General features: G+C 40.3%; 1 protein-coding gene across 1 annotated transcript; it reads left to right on the top strand.

Moving 5' to 3' along the window:
• The first annotated feature begins 17,059 nt into the window (after positions 1 to 17,059).
• On the top strand, positions 17,060 to 19,466 carry LZTS1 (leucine zipper tumor suppressor 1). Its single transcript, XM_053716076.1, has 3 exons — positions 17,060 to 17,425; positions 17,962 to 18,594; positions 18,963 to 19,466. The coding sequence occupies exons 1-3, from the start codon at positions 17,060 to 17,062 to the stop codon at positions 19,464 to 19,466; spliced, it is 1,503 nt and encodes a 500-aa protein (XP_053572051.1).
• The last annotated feature ends 222 nt before the right edge of the window (positions 19,467 to 19,688 follow it).

Raw genomic sequence — 19,688 nt, 5'->3', positions numbered from 1 at the left:
TCTCAGTTGCTCATGCTTGACCCCACATTGTTAAATCATTTTTGACCCCATCAAAAAAATACACATTTACCTCCAACTTGGGTATGAAAAAGCTGCAGCTACTTATTCAATAACAACATTATTCAAAACATAACACTTAAACTTTTAACAAACCATAGTGCTTGCCCTTATCCTCAACATAATCTCCGTCCCCACCCTAGGGGGAGGGCACTTCCTCAATAACTCCTCCCCTACTAGCCTAGCAGGGGGTACCCTTTCAATTCCTCCCAGAGTAAGCCTCTAGAGATTAGAGCAAGCACCCGCCAAAGCTGCGACTTAAGAATTCACCAATCAACTTCTAAATAGCGGACGGAGGGCTTATAAGCCCTTAGCTGAGAGCCCACCCCTTACCCTAGCTTTCACCCCATTCGTTTCTTAGTGGGGTCAAATAACCCCTCCATCCACCTTGTCATCCGGGCTCTCCCATGACCCCACATTGTCAAATCATACACATTTACTCCACTTTGGGTATGAAAAGGTGGCAGCTTATTTAATTCAATAACAACATTATTCAAAACATAACACTTTAAGTTTTAACTCTTCCTCAAGGGCACTTCCCTCAATAACTCCTCCCCTACTAGCCTAGCAGGGGGGTACCCTTCAATTCCTCAAAGAGGTAAGACTCTAGAGATTAGAGTTGCACCCGCCACAGCTCAGCAGTCAGCCAAGCACTGCCCCACCCTGCTAAGGCCTTTTCAATACCCTCCTTAAATGTAAAGTTGAACAAATGCAAACCCCACTTCCTTTAGATGCACTCCATCCTGCAGGCAGAAACATCTCCCCGAGCTCATCCTTGAACTCCACATGCCTAAGTCAGAATTCCCCCAACTTGTTAACATAACCTGATACCATTCTATTTTATTCTGTCTAGAAGCCTCCAACTTCTTGTATCTCAGGTTGCTCTCTATACCATCCTACTTTCAATTTGGGACTAAATAATTTGCACTCCCGGGAATAACTGTTTTAATCTGTTCAAACTCCCTTTCATTATATCCACTTAGTCCTAAATCCTTCCCCCTGCATGGATCACTGGGATCTGAGGGAGGAGAGAAATACCTAGCATATTCCACTACCTTGCCAACTACCTGCTCCCACTTCATCCCCCTGAGCCCAAACCATTTTAACAAAAACTCTGTCCCTTGGGCAGCACCAGTTTGAATGCTGTCATCCTTCACTGGAAGCAGCTTTTCTAGCCCAGTAAATATACGAGTGCCCCACCAGCCAGCATCTCACCGGTCCTGTCAAAAACACAAATTAAAAAGAGCCTAACACACTTTATACCCTCAACTCATCATGCACACACACCCTAATCTCTCAGATCTCCATCTTTCAATCCGTCTTATCACAGACGCATCCAAACACAATGCAATGCTTCCTCAATGCTTTTCTAAAAACTGCCGAAAACTGGAACTGTATAAGAATGGAACCATCCCATCGAATCAAAAAGCTGACCCTCACTTCCCGACCTCCGTTTCACAAACTCCCCAACCGCTTCCATCGGGCAACATGACCCCTGATATTCCCCTTAAGCGAATAAGCACGCCCTTTCCCCCTTGATCCGTTTTGGATCTCCTCAGTGACAACACCACCTCACCATTTCTCACCAACATGTCTTTTCTCAACAAACACCCTTCTATTCTGAAATTCTGAAAGCTCTGAAGAATGCTAAAATAAATGCAGTTTTGAACAATAAAACCTTGAATTCGAAGAAACACCTTACCACTTCTTCTAATAATGCAAAAGTGAACGGTCTCCTGCTATCCGCCTGCTTCCAACCTCTGCATAATTCTCTCACAGCCATAAGAACTAGAAAAGCTTTTGTCACATCTTCCCAACCAAACTATTGAAATAAGAACGCTAGCGCAGTCCATACGCTTTCTCACCTCTGAAGATGATAGCCTCTCCTCACCCAAGATCTAACCCACCGCAACAACACCGCCAGATTCCTTTCTGCATTCCCCTCCAACTGTCCGTTCCCCAGTCGGGAGAACCACTGAGCCCAAACTTGGGCTTATGCCCTCCACGTACCAGGTGCCAATGCCCCTTGAACCATACCCACTAGTATTGGGACCCCAGCTGCCACAGCTCCTTTGGGCAAGCCGTTCCCTCCATCTCCACGTCCAGAACCACTGAGCGAAACCGATGCCACTGGAAACTGGACTGAGAGGTCAGCAATTACGTTAAGTGGAACATGAACAGCTCTAAACGTTACATTACTGCGCAAACATTCTAGGACAAATACTCTCAAGAGACATATCACCAGGGGAGAAGATGCCGACAACTTGTTGATCACCAACACCACACCCAAATTTTCTGAATGAAAGCAAACCCTCTTATCCCTCAACACATCCAACCAGAAACTTAAAGACACCACTAACGGGAAAGTAAAATATATAGTCAAACCCGCTGCCACCCAATCCCCCGGCCATGCTTCCACACCCCATCTGCCTCTCAAGTATGCTCCAAAACCGTGGGCACCTGATGCATCAGTGAATAGGCACAAACCCTCATCCAACCAACCTACCTCCTGAAACATTAAATTGTTCCAAAAAGACCTCCCAAACCCTTAGATCCTTCATCTCCGCCATGAGATGGACGTGATGATGCAGACCTGGAATCCTCGCTGTGGCCAGTGACAACCTTCTACAGAAAGCTTGCCCCATTGGTATTATTCTGCAGGCAAAGTTCAGCTTACCAATAAGGGATTGTAACTTCAGTAATGTTGTCTTTGTCTTCACCAAGGTATCCCTTATTGCATTCCTCAAATCCTCCAGCTTGCCCTCCAGCTTGTCTCTCTATATCCAACAGAATCCCCAGGAAACTCAAGGATGTGACCAGCCCCTCTGACTTCTCCTTGGCCACTGCATCCCAAATTCCTCCGCCACTTCTCCAAAAGTCTTCACCAACTTCTCGCACACTCCTGACCCTGCCGGGCCCACAAGCATAAAATTGTCCAGATAATGCACCATGGGCGATAGCCCAGACTTCTGCCTGACCACCCAATTAACAACAAACTAAACTTCTCAAAATATGAACATGAGATCGAACATCCCATAGGCTAACATAAATCAATGAGTATGAACCATCAAATACACAACCCAGAAAGTGATGGCACGTAGGGTGAACTGGCAACAGCCTGAAACCGATTCAACATCCACCTTAGCAAGCAACACCCATGCCCCCGGGGGACCTGACTACTGCCAACCATGCCCTATCAAAGGATGCAAAACCAGTTTCCGGATCAATCACAAGTGGTGGATTGCCCCGCTACCTTCTTGGGAACCACCCCAAGGGGGGAAACCCTCAAGTTATCAAACAGAAGGGATGAAAAGTGGCCTGCCATCCTCCCCATAGAGATTTCCTTTTTCAGTTTCTCCCTCCCCACCCCCGGAAATTCTCTTGCCGATTTAAGGTTTCTGACAAAACGCTACCGACTCCTGTTCCCTAAATGGTATCCTAAAGCCCGAGCTAAAGCCAGTCAACAATAACTCTGCGTCCCCTGCGTGCCTTTTTTATGTCCATATGCTTCAATGCTATGGTAACCATCTTTACGACCCTCACCGGTGTCCGCGCCCGCAACAGCGGCCTCCCAGGCTTACTCCTGGTTTACTCGTCTGAGAGCATCTAGCTCCGGAGTTTATTCCCCCACAATGGGAACACTCATGCTTATAATGGAGTCATGATTTGCGGAGGACATATCCCATGTCCCTATCATCCACACTTCTCAGGCCTCACCGCCATCCTGTGCTGAACTTCTCATGGCACCCCGCCACCACCCCCATATGTCCAATATTCCCCCAAAATCTCCTCTAAATAACAGAATAATGCTGAACACTGATCTGAAACTTCTCCCCTATCACACTAGCCATTATGCATAAGGCCTTGGACCAGTTTAGACTTCATTCTTCCTCCTTTTAACCCTTCTCCTTCTCGTCCTCCTTCGCTTCCTACCACCTGATCCAGTGGGGAGCAACGCGAGGAATATTTCCAAAATTTCCTTCTTCCATATCTTCTCCTTCATTTCTGCCGTTAAATGAATTCCCAAAGGAACTACAAAACATCTGGTGACCCTCGGACAATCCCCCCCAACTGCCCCGGTCACCGTCGCACTCTCCACTGATCTTCTTACTTCAACTGCAAACACCCTGCATGGTTTGCCCCGCGCTCGTTAGGCCCCCTCGCTCTCGCTACTGACGCAGACTGACCTTTCTTTTCCAACTCCGCAATCAAACCTTTCAAACCAGACAGCAGTGTCTCCATATCAACAATTAGCATTCCCCTCACTCCGGTCCGGGATTCAGCGGTCATCTCACCTGTAGGTTGTACCGCTGTTACAGGTCCTTCCATGGGCCCAGCCTGAACTGCTACTTTGCTCCTGCCTGGTCCCCCAGCATGCCTGCTGTCCCCCTTGCCTCCAAGCCGTTCCATCCTGATGCCATCCTGCTCCCGTCTGTCTCCACCTCTCCTGACGGGTGACTGTCCTCTGTCACACCTGCTCCTGGGTGCTGACCACTCTACTCTAGCCCATGTAGGTTGAAATAGTCTCCCACTACCATGGGCCGGTCTCCGTAAAGGTGACCAGTGATCTCCTTTCGCTGCCTGGAAGCCCAGGGCCCCGGGCAACCAGGGACCCGGCCATAATCCTTGCGCCTGTTCCTTACACTGCAGACTGCATAAAAGGGAAAGAGGTGAATACCTGACCCCTTACCCCCTCCTCCAATTTTCCTGCATCCCACCTCCCACTGCTCTGCCTGATTCCCCATGTTCCCTTTCCCATGCCACCCTTTTGTGGAGTCAACAATTTTAATAGCTTGGCCAAGGGTAGACACCTCCCCTACCTGACCCACCATCACAGGGTCCTGCAGATGTTCCTTCTTGCGGGTCTCTCCTCCTCCTAAAATATGCTGCTTGCCTCCAATTCCAGAAATGGCTCCGTCCTCGCTCCTGAGCCAAATCCATCTACTACTCCTGTGCGGCCGTCAAAGCCCCCATCCTGAGTACCTGACTCCCGCTCACCTGCAAAAACAACAGAGTTACACTCCTGCCTGAACCCCCATCCCCACCCCCCTGTTTCTTTTCTTCCCCCCAATTCCAATAACCCACTCCCCACCCCCACTACCTTCCTGACCTCCTACCTGCCATGACACCTACTTCTTTCACCCCCCCTGTGTCTGCTGAAGCTCCCATGTGTCTGGCTAACTCCCCCTTGTAACTCTTCACCCCCTCCCCCCTGTTTTTTCGGCGGTTCTATTCAACTGATTGGAGAACCTACAAGTGCCTACCTCCTCTCTTGCATCCTGGGATACCCTGTATTCAACCATAACTTGGACCCCTGTCCTTGCCCTTTTGCAGCACCTCCATAGATTGCCTAAAGCCCTATAGTTTTCAGCTCCTTCCTATCCCTTGGCCACCTTGCTCCCACTGACCCTTTTCTGTCCTATTCCCACTGTCCACTTTATTGCATCAACGATTTATGCCCCAAAAACGTAACCCTCCTTCTTCCGCAATGCCTTTTATGGGCTCCTCAATCAGCTCCTCCCCTTCTTTTGGCCCCCATCCAACCTTCTAACTCTATCCACAGCTACCGCAACACTCCCGACCGTTACCCAGGCCTCCATATGCCATCCTTGCTCACACCCCCTTTCCGGCTGTTTCTTTCCTCCCCTGCCTGCCTCCCTACTTACCACTCAGCCATGCCACAGGTCCCTGCTTATGTTGTCTACAAAAGTGGCCTTACCCAGAACCCCTGCGCATACACCCAGTCTTCCACATCTCATTACTCAAGCCTTACATCAAGAACAGATATACTCAGCTCCGACCACCTCCTCTGCTCCTGATTCATGGTGACCCTGAGTATGAGGTTGTTAAGATCCTGGACTCCAGATACAGGCAATTCCAGTACCTCTTACACTGGAAGGGTTACTCTGTGGCAGATTGTTCCTGGGTTCCTGCCCGTGATGTGGATGTTCCTTCTTTGGTCTCTAGATTTCATTCTGCACATCCCACCAAGTCTATGTAGGGTCACGGAGGTACCCTTTGAGAAGAGGACTCTGTCACGCTGCTCCTCCGCTCTGCTGTGGCCGTTGCCATGGACGCAGGCAGTCCTCTTGTTGCTAGGGATGCGGCAGTGTAACTGCAGCATGGTAATGACATCATCACCACCCGACCTGTCTTCCCTATGTAAGTGCCTCAGTCTCTCTCACCTGTGCCCAAGTATAGGTGTTTCTTCGTGTTCTCCTGGGTGCTGTATTTCTGTTTACTGGATTGCTATATTGATACTCTGTTAATGAACTCTGCCTATTTGACTACTCTGCTTACCTTAACCCCTGAACTACTGGATTGCTATACTGATACTGAACTCTGCTTGTTTGACTACTCATCTTGCCTTAACCCCTGAACTACTGGATTGCTATACTGATACGGAACTCTGCTGTATGACTTCTCTGCTTGCCTTAACCCCTGCACTACTAGATTGCTATACTGATACTGAACTCTGCTTGTTTGACTACTCTGCTTGCCTTAACCCCTGAACTACTAGATTGCTATACTGATACTGAACTCTGCTTGTTTGACTACTCTGCTTGCTTAACCCCTGAACTACTGGATTGCTACTTTGTTGCTGAACTCTGCCAGTCTGACCATTCTATTGGTTTACCCCTGAACTGCTATACTGCTGGATATTCTTTTGTTGCTGACTCCTGCCTGTTCCCGGACCTTCTATTGGTTTACCCCTGAACTGTTATACTGCTGGATATCCTTTTGTTGCTGACTCTTGCCTGTTCCCTGTCCTTCTATTGGTTTATCCCTGAACTGCCATACTTCTGGATTACCTTCCTGTTTCCGCTGAGTACTGCCCTGCTTGCTGTAAGTACTGATTACCTCATTTTACAAACTCTCTCTCTCTGCTCTGGGATATTTCCTATTATTCCACTTGACGTCGGGATAAGAAGAATACTGGCCAAGTTTGGTCTGATAGTGGAATATCCCACAAGCATTACAGGGACTCAGCAGGCACAGGAACAAGGTAAGAAACCAGCGAGGGACTCAGCAGGCACAGGAACAAGGTAAGTAACCAGCTTCGGACTCAGCAGGCACAGGGACAAGGTAAGTATCTCACAAGATACAGGACCTGGTACAGCTCACAATAAATCAGGAACAAGGTAAGTAACCAGCTAGGGACTCTCAGGCACAGGAACAAGGTAAGTAACCAGCTAGGGATTCAGCAGGGCACAGGAACAAAGTAAGTAACCATCTTGGGACTCAGCAGGCACAGGGACAAGGTAATTATCTCACAAGATACAGGAACTGGGTACAGCTCACAATAAATCAGCTCAGTGGAATATGTTGGCGCTCTACAAATAACCGATAATAATAATAACTCAGCCTGTGCTGAGTGGCTTTATATAGAAATTCCACGCCTGTAGCCATAGGTGGGAGTGTTAATTAGGTTGCTGCCCCTTTAAATTAGGTGAACATGGTCGTGCATACCTAGGAGAGAGCAGCAGCCACTGCAGAAGATAGACCTCAGTGTTCCACGTGCAGACGAACAATGCAATAGCAATGAATAGAGCTTTAAGGAATCTAGATCATGTATGCAAATACACCACCAATGTCACCTGTTGCTATTTCAGAGTTACACATGTGCAACATAATAAAAATTATCCCAAATTGTCTTAGAATACTTGCAAATATGTTATTAAGGCTGGTTTTAGACTTTATCAAGTACCCTTAGGTTTTGAATATAAAATTGTCTTGAAAACCTTTATAAAATATCCAGAAATTGAATTGCGATTGCCAAGAAAATTTTTGTCTCCATCTGAAAAATGAGCTCTGAGATAACAGCCAAAAACATGCTTTAGTGATCACGTAATATAAGTGCCCTTTTTGTGCCAAAAAACCTGCCGAAAACAAAAAGGCTGATAGAGTGTGATTCACCCTGATTTTTGTTACCTGTAAAACGCTTCATGGAATATTAAAAAAGTTTTAAAGCAATATTTGAGTCTCTTTTAATAGCACTTCTCCGGTTTATTTATGTGACAACAATAAAGAGAGACATGTATGTAACTTATTTATGGATCTTAAAGGGATAGTCTACTTGATTTTTTTATTGTTTAAAAAGATAGATATCACACTACCCATTCCTCAGCTTTTCATAACCAACATTGTTATATTAATATACTTTTTAACCTCTAAGTTTGCCTGTTTCTAAGCCCCTGCAGGCCGCCCCTTATCTGAGTTTGTTTTATTAGTTTTTTAAATCTTAAACAACAGTCAGACAGTTCAGTTCATGTGTGCCATATAGATAACAGTGTGCTAACTCCTGTGGAGAATGATAATGGTTTACAAGAACCAGCACTGATTGGATGAAATGCAAAAATTGTAAAAAGTACTGATAAGGGGCGGTCTGCATAGGTTTAGATACAGGTAATCATAGAGGTAAAGAGTATATTATATAACAGTGTTGGTTATGTAGAACTGGTGAATATGTAATAAAGGGATTATCTATCTTTGTAAACAATAAAATGTTCATCAGCTTTTATTCAGCTTCATAGACAATGATAAATAAATAGACAACATTTTGGGTATTTACCCTTAATCATGTCACATATAGCTTATTCAAGAATGTTCCATTTAAAGGGACACTAAGTCAATTAAATTTTCATTATTCAGATAAACATGCATTTAAAATATATATATATATATATATATACTTCCATTATCAAAACGTTCACAATCTTTTTATATGCACAATTTATGAGACTTCAGCTCTTACTGAACATATGCAAAAGAGCATGGTATATACAGATATGCATTTTGTGATTGGCTTATGGTTGTCACATGATACAGGGGAAGGGAACTTTGAATAAAGTTTCAAATTTGATTGATAGAATATTCTATTGCTCATTTAAAATTCAAAGCAAGTGGTATTGCATTGTCTTTTTATTGTGTATTTGTAATTTATTCAGTACTACTGTATATAGTTGTCCTTTAAATATTCTACACTTCAGCCACTAATCTCTTCTGAATTATGTGCCAATAATAACGAATAAAGGTTCCAGTGAGCCAAAAGTGCAAAATAAAACTTAGTGTTTATTCATCAAAATTAAAAATACTTGAAATAGTGTGCAAGAAAAATATGCCTACGCATTTTGGCACATAGCCGTAGTCATGGCTTAAAGTATATACATATTAAAAAGGATAAGAACAATTCTCATTGGCACACAAATTAGTGACATCATTGAAACAAATCAATTTCTTAAAGAGACAAGAGTTCAAACATAAACATTCTCATTGAAACATCATGAGATTGCTTTTAAGACACAACGTACATTAGCTAGACCAGCAGTCAGATAGCCATAACATGGTGAAAAACATATAGCAATATATATTAATGATGAATTAATAAATAGTTAACCAAGGAATTACAGCTATACAGGTAGCCCTCAGTTTACGCCGGGGTTAGGTTCCAGAAGGAATGGTTGTAAATCGAAACCGTTGTAAATTGAAACCTAGTTTATAATGTAAGTCAATGGGAAGTGAGGGAGATAGGTTCCAGGCCCCTCTCAAAATTGTCATAAGTAACACCTAATACATTATTTTTAAAGCTTTGAAATGAAGACTTTAAATGCTAAACAGCATTATAAACCTAATAAAATAATCACACAACACAGGATATATAATTAAACTAAGTTAAATGAACAAAAACATTTGCTAAACAGCATTATAAATCTAATAAAATAATCACACAACACAGACTTCACTTGCATTTTTCTGCAAACAGTTCTTGCTATGCATTCCAATCTGGACTGATCTATATTTGTTCCTTGGAAATCTGCTCGATAGCTCAGGTCTGGTTAAACTGATTAATTTCAACTTACTTGGCTTTGCTGCAACACAAACGGACAGCTCCACCTACTGACTATTTAAATAAATGCACTGCTTCTCAATGCTTTTCAATAGCAGTCACATGACTGGAATAAAAGGTTGTTATTCTGAAACGGTGTAAATTGAACCGTTGTAAAACGAGGGCCACCTGTATATTAAATTACATATAATATGTTAGGCATATATTTCACATCCACTTATAAATTATGTTAATTGTGGAAATTGTACCATCTCAAAGAGTGTGAATCGCAACTGGTTAATTAGAGATTTATTATTTTGTATCCTTAAATCCTTGTATTAATATACACATTTTTTATTTGAGATGTGCAGCCAATAAATTTTCGTTCCGAATATTCAGGGAAATTCATTTACTTGAAAATTCGGTGGGTGCTCTATTCGGTATTCATTTAGTTTAAAACAAAATGAATACTGATTTTTCGTTAAATATGTACATTTGTTTTTTTGTTTTTTTAAACTAATGTAAATATTTCAAAGCTACAATACTTACCTTAAAGGGACAGTCTAGTCAAAATTACATTTTTATGATTCAGATAGGGCATGTCATTTTGAACAACTTTCCAATTAAATTTTATTATCAAATTTGCTTTATTCTTAGGTGAAAGCTAAACCTAGGTAGGCTTATATGCTAATTTCTAAGCCTTGAAGGCCGCCCCTTTTCTGAATGCATTTGAAGGTATTTTACTTTCAAATTTCTTCATCTCTCAATAGTAAGTGCTCAGTTAGCAGTTATCTTTCAGCTACTGTCTAGCAGCACATTGGGAAGAAAGCAGTGCTAAGGTCATGTTTTGCTTTACTGTGATTTTATGAGATTTTACTAAAATCTCACAAGATCTCATAGTAAACTTCCTTAAACTGAATAGGAAAATAACATGACTGTAAATGCCAGATGCATGCTCCCTTGCAAGTCCCGGGACCAGCATCCTGATTGGCTGCTAAAAATCCCTTTACAATGGGATGTGGCTACTGAAATTTTGAGGTAAAATATCTTCCTTTTTTACACAGAGTTGTTCAGGTGATATTTTCTAGTCAGCTTTTTACAGCTATGCTGCATTACTTTCAAATGCTTTAACATTTGGGTATCATGACCCTTTAAAATAAAGACTGTAAAACATTCTGCACTGTTTTGCAGGGTACAAAGGAAAATGTTGAGTAACATTTAACAGACATGCACACAAGATTTAATGGTGAAACATACAAACATTTGCATGCATTTTAGCAGATCACACAAAGGTATTTGCAGGCCCTGTTTTAAGGTATCTCTAAATATGGACGTCCGATCATAATTTATTTCCTTAGAGAACATTGTGTGTGTTGTATGTGCATTCTATATTTAATAACAGAAGGGACAGAGGAAGAAAATTGCAGGTTTGAGTAAAAATGCAACAAAAACTTAAGAGACTGGGGAAAAAATATTATGAATGAGAAAAAGAAAAAGTGACAGTTTATATACTCTCTCAGAGTATGATAACGGAAAAGACAACAGAGGGAGCTTGGAAGGAAAGAAGCAGAATGTGTGGGTGTCAGAGCTTTATGCAAATCTTGATTCTCTCTGTAGCCAATCACAGGGCAGTTTGATTCCTTGTTCTGCCTACTCATTACTTGCCAATTTGGTTATCAGGCTCTGCTGTCAGTGGATAATCTGAGCATAGGAGCTACAGGTCCAGATTCTGAAATACAGGCATCTAATGGAAGCTGGTGAGTGCCCAGTGAATTTTATTCTGTGGGTAAATATTGCTCTGTAAAGAGGGTAAAATAGAAACATATGCACAGTAGGTAGATTACAGGGGAGAAAAATGATGTGAGAAAGATTATCAAAGTTTTCTGTAAATGGGATCTAATGACGTTTTTTTTTTTGTTTGTTTTTTAAATGAGAATAGGAATTCTGTATATTAGGTAGATTAAATATGTAAAGAAAAAAGATTGCCTGCCATTTCTTTTAATAGATTCTCTATAGATAGCATATGAATGAGAGTTATACTCCGCAGGGAGAAAAAGCAGAGGTGAGATACTGTAGGAGTAGAATAAATACTTGGTTGGAAAAGTGCACGTTATGTTCTACAGGTAAGAATGAGAGACACTTGTAAAAGGATTGATGCTTTTTCTGGTAACTGGTTAGAAATGCTGCTCTCTTGAAGGGAAGCGTTGGAGGTTATAATCTGTGGGAGGAAGGAGGGACAGATTGAGGGAAGATCAAATAGATTGATTAAGAAAGTGCATCAATTTTGAACCAAAGATGGGCCGGCTCCTAAGCTTAGATTCCTGCTTTTTCAAATAAAGATAGCAAGAGAATGAATTAATTGATAAAATGAGAAAATGATAAAGTTGCTTAAAATTGCCTGCACTATCCTGAATCATGAAAGAAAAGGTGAGTTTGGTATCCCTTTAATAAAGATCAATATTCATATTCCAGTGTTTTATATACATAATGATTTGCAGATAATCAGTCAGTGATTATTTTTTTTCACAGACACAAGCTTTGAAAGTTAAATAGTTAAATGATGAAGGTTTTGCAGTATCTAAAAGTAGATATTCTAATATAATAATAAAATGTTGTTACTGCATCATATTATCATACCAAGCTTCCTTAGTAATTATGTGATTAATCGATACAAAGGGATTAAGTGCATAGTTAAACAAGGGCCTGCAGAACGTAACCAGTAAGTCAATGAGGAGCAGTATAGGTACGCAATTGCAAATCACCAGCCATCTTCTGCTCAGCACCCCCTCCATAGAATACAAGGTTAATAAGCTTAAAGGGACACTGAATCCAATTTTTTTTCTTTTGTGATTCAGATAGAGCATGAAATTTTAAACAACTTTCTAATTTACTCCTATTATCAAATTTTCTTTATTCTCTTGGAATCTTTATTTGAAATGCAAGAATGTAAGATTAGATACCAGCCCATTTTTTGTGAACAACCTGGGTTGTCCTTGCTGATTGGTGGATACATTTATCCACCAATAAAAAATTGTGTCCATAGACTGAACCAAAAAAAAGCTTAGATGCCTTCTTTTTAAGATAGCAAGAGAACGAAGAAAAATTGATAATAGGAGTAAATTAGAAAGTTGTTTAAAATTGCATGCTCTATCTGAATCACGAAAGAAAAAATTTGGGTTCAGTGTCCCTTTAACTATGAGTTTAATTCTGTTGTGTTACCAAAGAATATTTGTGTGATTAAAAAAAAATAAAACTGAATTAGAAAGCCTACAGTACTAACTTGATATGCTTTGTAGGCCCTTGAAGGAGAAATGGTTTAGTGTGTGATGCTGGATTGTTAAGGTTAACACACAATATTATTGAGTTTATTGAGTTTACAGGAGGTTAGGGGTTTATGATGTGACAATACACAGGTCTCAAGTAAGGAATTCATTACTCCAAATTGCTTCGTAGGAAGAATAATGACACAGTTTTCTTCAGGTCTCAAGCAAAGGTTTGCTGCCAATACCAAATGGAACTGTAGTGTTGTAGGGGTAGATTTATTAATAGTCGAGCGGGCATGATTGGCTGTAGCGAATCATGTCCGCTCGACCTCGCTAAATGCCGACAGAATACGCAGTCAGCATTTAACATTGCACAGGCATTTCTAGTGAAATGCTTGTGCAATGCGGCCTCCTGCTCACTGGCGGCCAATCGGCCGCTAGCAGAGGCTGTCAATCATCCCATGTTTCTTAAAGAGAGTATGCAATTTTAAACACCTTTTTAATTTTCTTCTATTATCTAATTTGCTTCATTCTCTTGATATCCTTTTGTGAAAAGCATACCTAGATAGACTCAGTAGCTACTGATTGGTGGCTGCACATAGATGCCTCGTGTGATTGGCTCACCCATGTGCATTGATATTTCTTCAACAAAGGATATCTAAAGAACTGTATTCTCTACCCGAATCAACAAAGACATTTTTTGGGTTGGCGAGCCTGAAACAATTGAGCTTCGAAGCAGCATACATTGCTTAATAAATGGAGCCCGTAGTCTGTAATCTGTTGGTCTATTTTAATTGAAATCACAGAAATAATAGACATCAAATTAGTTTACAAAAAAACCCCCACAAAGAGCAATTAGTTACACAATAAATCATAAATAAAAAATATATATATTGTCAATGAAATGCAGTAGACACCATTGTACTCTCTGTAAAAACCTAGAAACAACTCTAGGGTCGCATATATTTAAAAAAATAAAATGAAATAGAAACACTGCATGTAGTATATGATATGGTATATTCTCAAAAATGAAAAAAAAAGGCCAGTATCATTGATTACAAAGTCTATTTCATCCAAAACCTTTTATTTTCTAACTTCTCCAGGTCACTCATCATATGTGAGGGACAGATAAGAAATGGCATAAATACTTTTAGCACCAAAGGAAAAGCTACCCAGACATAAACATAAAATATTATTTAAATACTGACTTTTAACATTGTTAACAATATGTTAAGCCATTTATAGTTCACCTTTTTTTCTATATTGAGAGTTTGTGGATCTCAAACAGGATTGAGAGACTCCTGACAAATATGGCTTTGCATTTAAACACAGACCACTAGTTTAACTGCATTTTAACATGTTTCTACTTCTGTGCAGTTTTTTGAATGGCTATTGGATTGGTGCTGAATTGTTCTATACCAGTGATGGGCGAACTTTGGCACACCAGATTTTTCAGAACTACATTTCCCATAATGTTTGACTGGACTGCAGAGTGCCTAAGCATCGTGGGAAATGTAGTTCTGAAACATCTGAAGTGCTTAGGTTCGCCATCACTAGTCCTACTACTACTAATATTATTCCAGGTTTCTATATATCCTTATATGGATTGAGTGAGAGGGAGGCTTTATATAAATTACAATGATATGGATAAACTAATTTATCTTTCACTTGAATGTTTCACCAAAAGAATATTAGCAAGTGCTAATTTCTGCTGTTGACTGTATTACAATAAAATAAAATAGCATCAGCCACTAGAGGGTTAACATTGAAATTCTACAATCTGCATATTTTGTGCAGGTAATTAGCTAATTGTTGGCTGTTCTGCAGATCTGTAAAAAAGGGGATAGGTAATGCAGTATTAGCTTGAAGAGATCTGTCAGGAAAATTAATTAAATACCTCATAAATTATTGAATAAAGTGATGATTTATAGCAGGGGTCATCAACCTTGGGCCCCCAGATGTTTTAGAACTACATTTCCCATGATGCTGAGACACTCTTTAGGCTGTCTGAGCATCATGGGAAATGTAGTTAAAAACATCTGGGGGCCCAAGTTTGATGATCCCTAATTTTGAGAAACTGTTAGAAAAAGCAGTTGATGGAACATTACTCTTTCTGCAATTTTATATAGAGATTAGTACTTTAATTAATAGTGTTCTTCCAACATTAGTCAATGCAATATATAGACGTTCATATTTTTTTATACTGACTATATTACAGTATGTTCTTTGAGCCTCAGCCACTAGAGGGTTAACATACAAAACCTATAGTCTGCATATCTTGGGCAGCTAAAAAGCTAATTGTGAGCTGTTCTACAGATCTGTAGGAAGAAGATTGTAAGGCAGCAGCATTAGCTTGAAGGATCTAGCAGGATAAGGGTTAATTAAACACTTCATAGATTATTTGATAATGTGATGATTTAGAGGAATCTGGTAGTAAAGTGGTTAATGGAATATTATTCTTCTGGTGTCTTTCAGAGGGGTTAGTGTTCTTATAAATAATTTTCTTACATTAGAAATTCTAATAATGTGATTATAAAAATGGGTTCTGTCCCTGATGGTTGCTCCAGCCTGACTCATATAGCACAGAGTGTGCGTAGGAGAGAACGCTACCACTAGGACTGTATAAAATAAATAAATAAAAGTGATGGACCATAGCAACACCTCTAGGATAAAACAGAGAAATGTGTGGGAGCACATTGCCTGCATCTCCGTTTAAGGATACTTCTAGTACCAAAGATGACAACTGTAAAATGACACAGATGGGCACATAGAAAAGGGCTGTTAGTATTGTTTAGGTTGTTTGCACCTCTAGGACTTAACCTCATGCAGTTAAAAATTTCAATGTAATTTTGCTCTATTAAGAAGTCATCATACTATTTATTGCCATGGAAACCAGGAGTGTGAGCAGCTCGGAAGACAGAGTACACAATGTATATGCATCACAAAACAGTACAGGATATAAGCATTATATAACACACATCATACTGGAATTTTACATTACTCCATGAAAATTGTTTAGTGTATCACGTAGCAATTTTCACTCATGAGGCATTACTTCACATCTCTCGAAGATTATGAGGTTGTTGTTTTTTGTTTGTTTTTTTAAATATATATTATATGGAGTATTTAAAAAAAGTTATAATATTATCTATATGAATGAACCTAAATCATATGTATACATCCTTAAAGGGACACTGTACCCAAAAATTTTCTTTCGTGATTCAGATTGAGCATGAAATTTTAAGCAACTTTCTAATTTACTCCTATTATCAAATTTTCTTCATTCTCTTGGTATCTTTATTTGAAATGCAAGAATGTAAGTTTAGATGCCGGCCCATTTTTGGTGAACAACCTGGGTTGTCCTTGCTGATTGGTGGATAAATTCATCCACCAATAAAAAAGTGCTGTCCAGAGTATTGAAACCAAAAAAAAAGGCTTAGATGCCTTCTTTTTCAAATAATGATAGCAAGAGAACGAAGAAAAAATGATAATAGGAGTAAATTAGAAAGTTGCTTAAAATTGCCTGCTCTATCTGAATTACAAAAGAAAAAATGTGGGTACAGTGTCCCTTTAATTTGAAGTATTTTGTTTCTTTTCAACATCACACCAGACATTCTAGAACAATTTATCACAAGATATTAATTATATTTCAACTACAAAGGAGCATTGTTTACGTTATAACCAATAAAAAAAAATCTTAATTTGTGATAAATAATAATATTCAGTTACAATCTCACATCTGTCTGTGTCACAACTGATCACAATGCTAGAAAATCCATAAATCTTTTTTTTTTTTCCCCCACAGGATCTATTTCTCAGAGAGTGGGAGTCCCTTGGATATGACCCCTTCCTCTTCTATTTCCATTTTGGCTTTTCAACATACACCTCATTCAAAATATTCATTGGTGGCATTATGGGCAGTGTGGGCAGCCTTCTTTCTGGGCATGGGTTCAACAGCAAACAGGGTCGGGGATCCCAGCACCGTGGAAGGAAACCACCACACCTGAAGAAGTTGAGTCGCTGCTCTGATGGAATACTAAGATTTGGCTTTTCTCAGGAGTCAGGACATGCCAAAGGAGGGGGGTCTAAGATGGGTCGAAGTGAGGATTTCTTTTATATTAAGGTCAGCCAAAAATCCCATATGGGTCCCAGGCAGGAGTATCATGGAGGTGCAACAAACAGCGAACCAGAGAGTCAGCCTAGTCAGGAGTATGCACCACCAGTCCAGAAGAACTGTAATCCACCAAGTCTGATCCACTTTCCCAACAGACTGGAATTGGTAAGTGTGATATACATGGATCATTGAGTATTTAATTAATCCTTCCTTGTTGATTGGCAAAATGGTTATTATATTAGTACCCAAGATGCTTGGGTGTCATAGCTATCAGTTTGGTGTATGACATAAATTTAGGGCTGAGACTGAGAAGATCAAATATTGCACTTATTGTACATTAATCATGAAGGTTATTGGTGACAGTATAATATTGTCTATGTATGTTTGTATTTTCAAGAAAACAAACTACATCAATGAAAAATAGTATCTGTTGCTTCAGTAAAAAACAATAACCTTATGAAAGATACATTATTTATTTAAGCTTAGATGTTACTTTTAAAATTGTTTTCTCCATAATTAGAAAAAGAAAATATATAATTAGCACTTTTTTGATATACAGTATCACCTTGCCATAATAACTCATAGGGAAAGTGGAGGGTTTAATAGTCTGTGTAAACAAAAAATTGAAGTGAATGGAAAAAAAATAATTATGAAAAATAAAGAAGCATCTATATCACATTGTTTCCTTTTCCCTCACTTAGGAAATGAATGCTCTCCGCCCAACTCCTTTAAAGCCTGGAATGCGCAGAAACTCTGCAGTAACATGTCATCCCTCTGCAGAAAGTGGAGCACAGCTACAGCTCTCTCATTATTACCATCCAGAACGTGCTCGGGAGGCAGGGGGTCGAGGTGGACACTATGTAGGGGGCATGTCAGAATCAGGCAGGAATTCAATGTCCAGTCTCCCAACTCATCCAAGTAAACTTGGTCCTGGATGTCAACTTGATGCTCTTCTAATGCCAACTGGACGCTTTGGGGGGAGTGCCCATAATATCACCCAGAGCTCAAGAAGTAACATGTTGAGCTTAAGGGCAATGTCCCTGTCTGATGGGGGAAATGCCAACAAAATTATCAATGTGCCCCCTAAAACAGGAATAAGATCTCCACCGTCCTGTGAAAAACTGGTAAGATCAGAAACTGGAGAGTCTGCAGATGATGGGCACAAAGGAGGTGTTTCAAGATCTAGGCAAAGTTCTCAGAGGGGCCACAGAAACCAGCATGTGCTGCAGGTTCAAGTTGCACAGGAAAGGGAGTCACTGGAAAACAAGATGCGTGTGTACGAGAAAGAGAAGAAAATTAGCATGAGCCCATCTATGGATGAGGCACAATGGGAGGTAAGCACAAAGGGTGTGGATGATAGAGAATGAGTGAAATGTGGTATATAAGTGATAAGGAGGGAAAAAACTAATAGTGGTTTACAAAAATTAGATGTTCAAAAATAAAGCATCTATAGGTAAGACTGGGCAGTTTCAATGATTTAAAATAAATTGTCAGTATGAAAATTGTATATTAATAAAAGAAAAAGGGAGGGAAGGAGACAACTGTATAATGCAGACAACAGTTTGTGGAACTGGAGAATGATGGGAAGATGTTTAGGGGTTACATTGAATATCTGAGGAAAAGTTTGCCAAGAAAAGACTAAAATAATAGGGGTAATTATATATAATGTATTACACTCTAAAATGCACTGCTGTTTATCTAGGTGTGTCAGAAGTCTGGAGAAATTGCATCCCTGAGACAACAGCTGAAGGAAACTCAAGAAGAGTCATCACTCCGTGCTAGTGAGATTCTCAGTCTGAAAACTCAGCTAAGAGAGACAAAGAGTCGAGCTGAAGCACAAGAACAACGAGCGAGAGAGGCTGAGGAGAGGCTGCGGGCAGCAGAAGAAAGAGAGGATGGGGAAGAGGCAGAGCGTAACGAGGCAGAGTTGGAGACACTTAGGGCTGAGTTGGAGGCAGAAAGGCAAAACAATGAACAGATGACAGATGTGTTTCAGCGAGAACGCAAAACATGGCGGGAAGAGAAAGAAAAAGTAATCCGCTATCAGCGTCAGTTGCAGCAGAACTATCTGCATATGTGCCAGAGATGTCAAGCCTTAGAACAAAGGTTGCGGGCATTGAGTGGGGAGGATCTTGATGATGGGCCTATTATTACCATGCCAGATATGGAGCTTTCCTTCCAGGACATACTAAACACAGAGATCTGATTTGGTGTGGAGAGGAAGTATGAATGTAAGTGTGAAAAACGTAAACTGCTGAATGTGAATAACTGCGTGGTGGTGACAGGTTGAATAAGAATAAGTGAAACAAGTGTGACGGTGAGTATGACTTGCAAGATTATGAGAAAAAAGTAAATGTATGAATGATGATGATGACTGAGAGATTGAGCACAAGAATAAAATGTCATAATACAATACGTCTGATAACAA

This window comes from Bombina bombina, chromosome 6 (genome assembly GCF_027579735.1).
Source record: "Bombina bombina isolate aBomBom1 chromosome 6, aBomBom1.pri, whole genome shotgun sequence".
In the NCBI taxonomy this organism is placed as follows: domain Eukaryota; kingdom Metazoa; phylum Chordata; class Amphibia; order Anura; family Bombinatoridae; genus Bombina; species Bombina bombina.
This window is presented reverse-complemented; position numbering and strand designations above follow the sequence as displayed.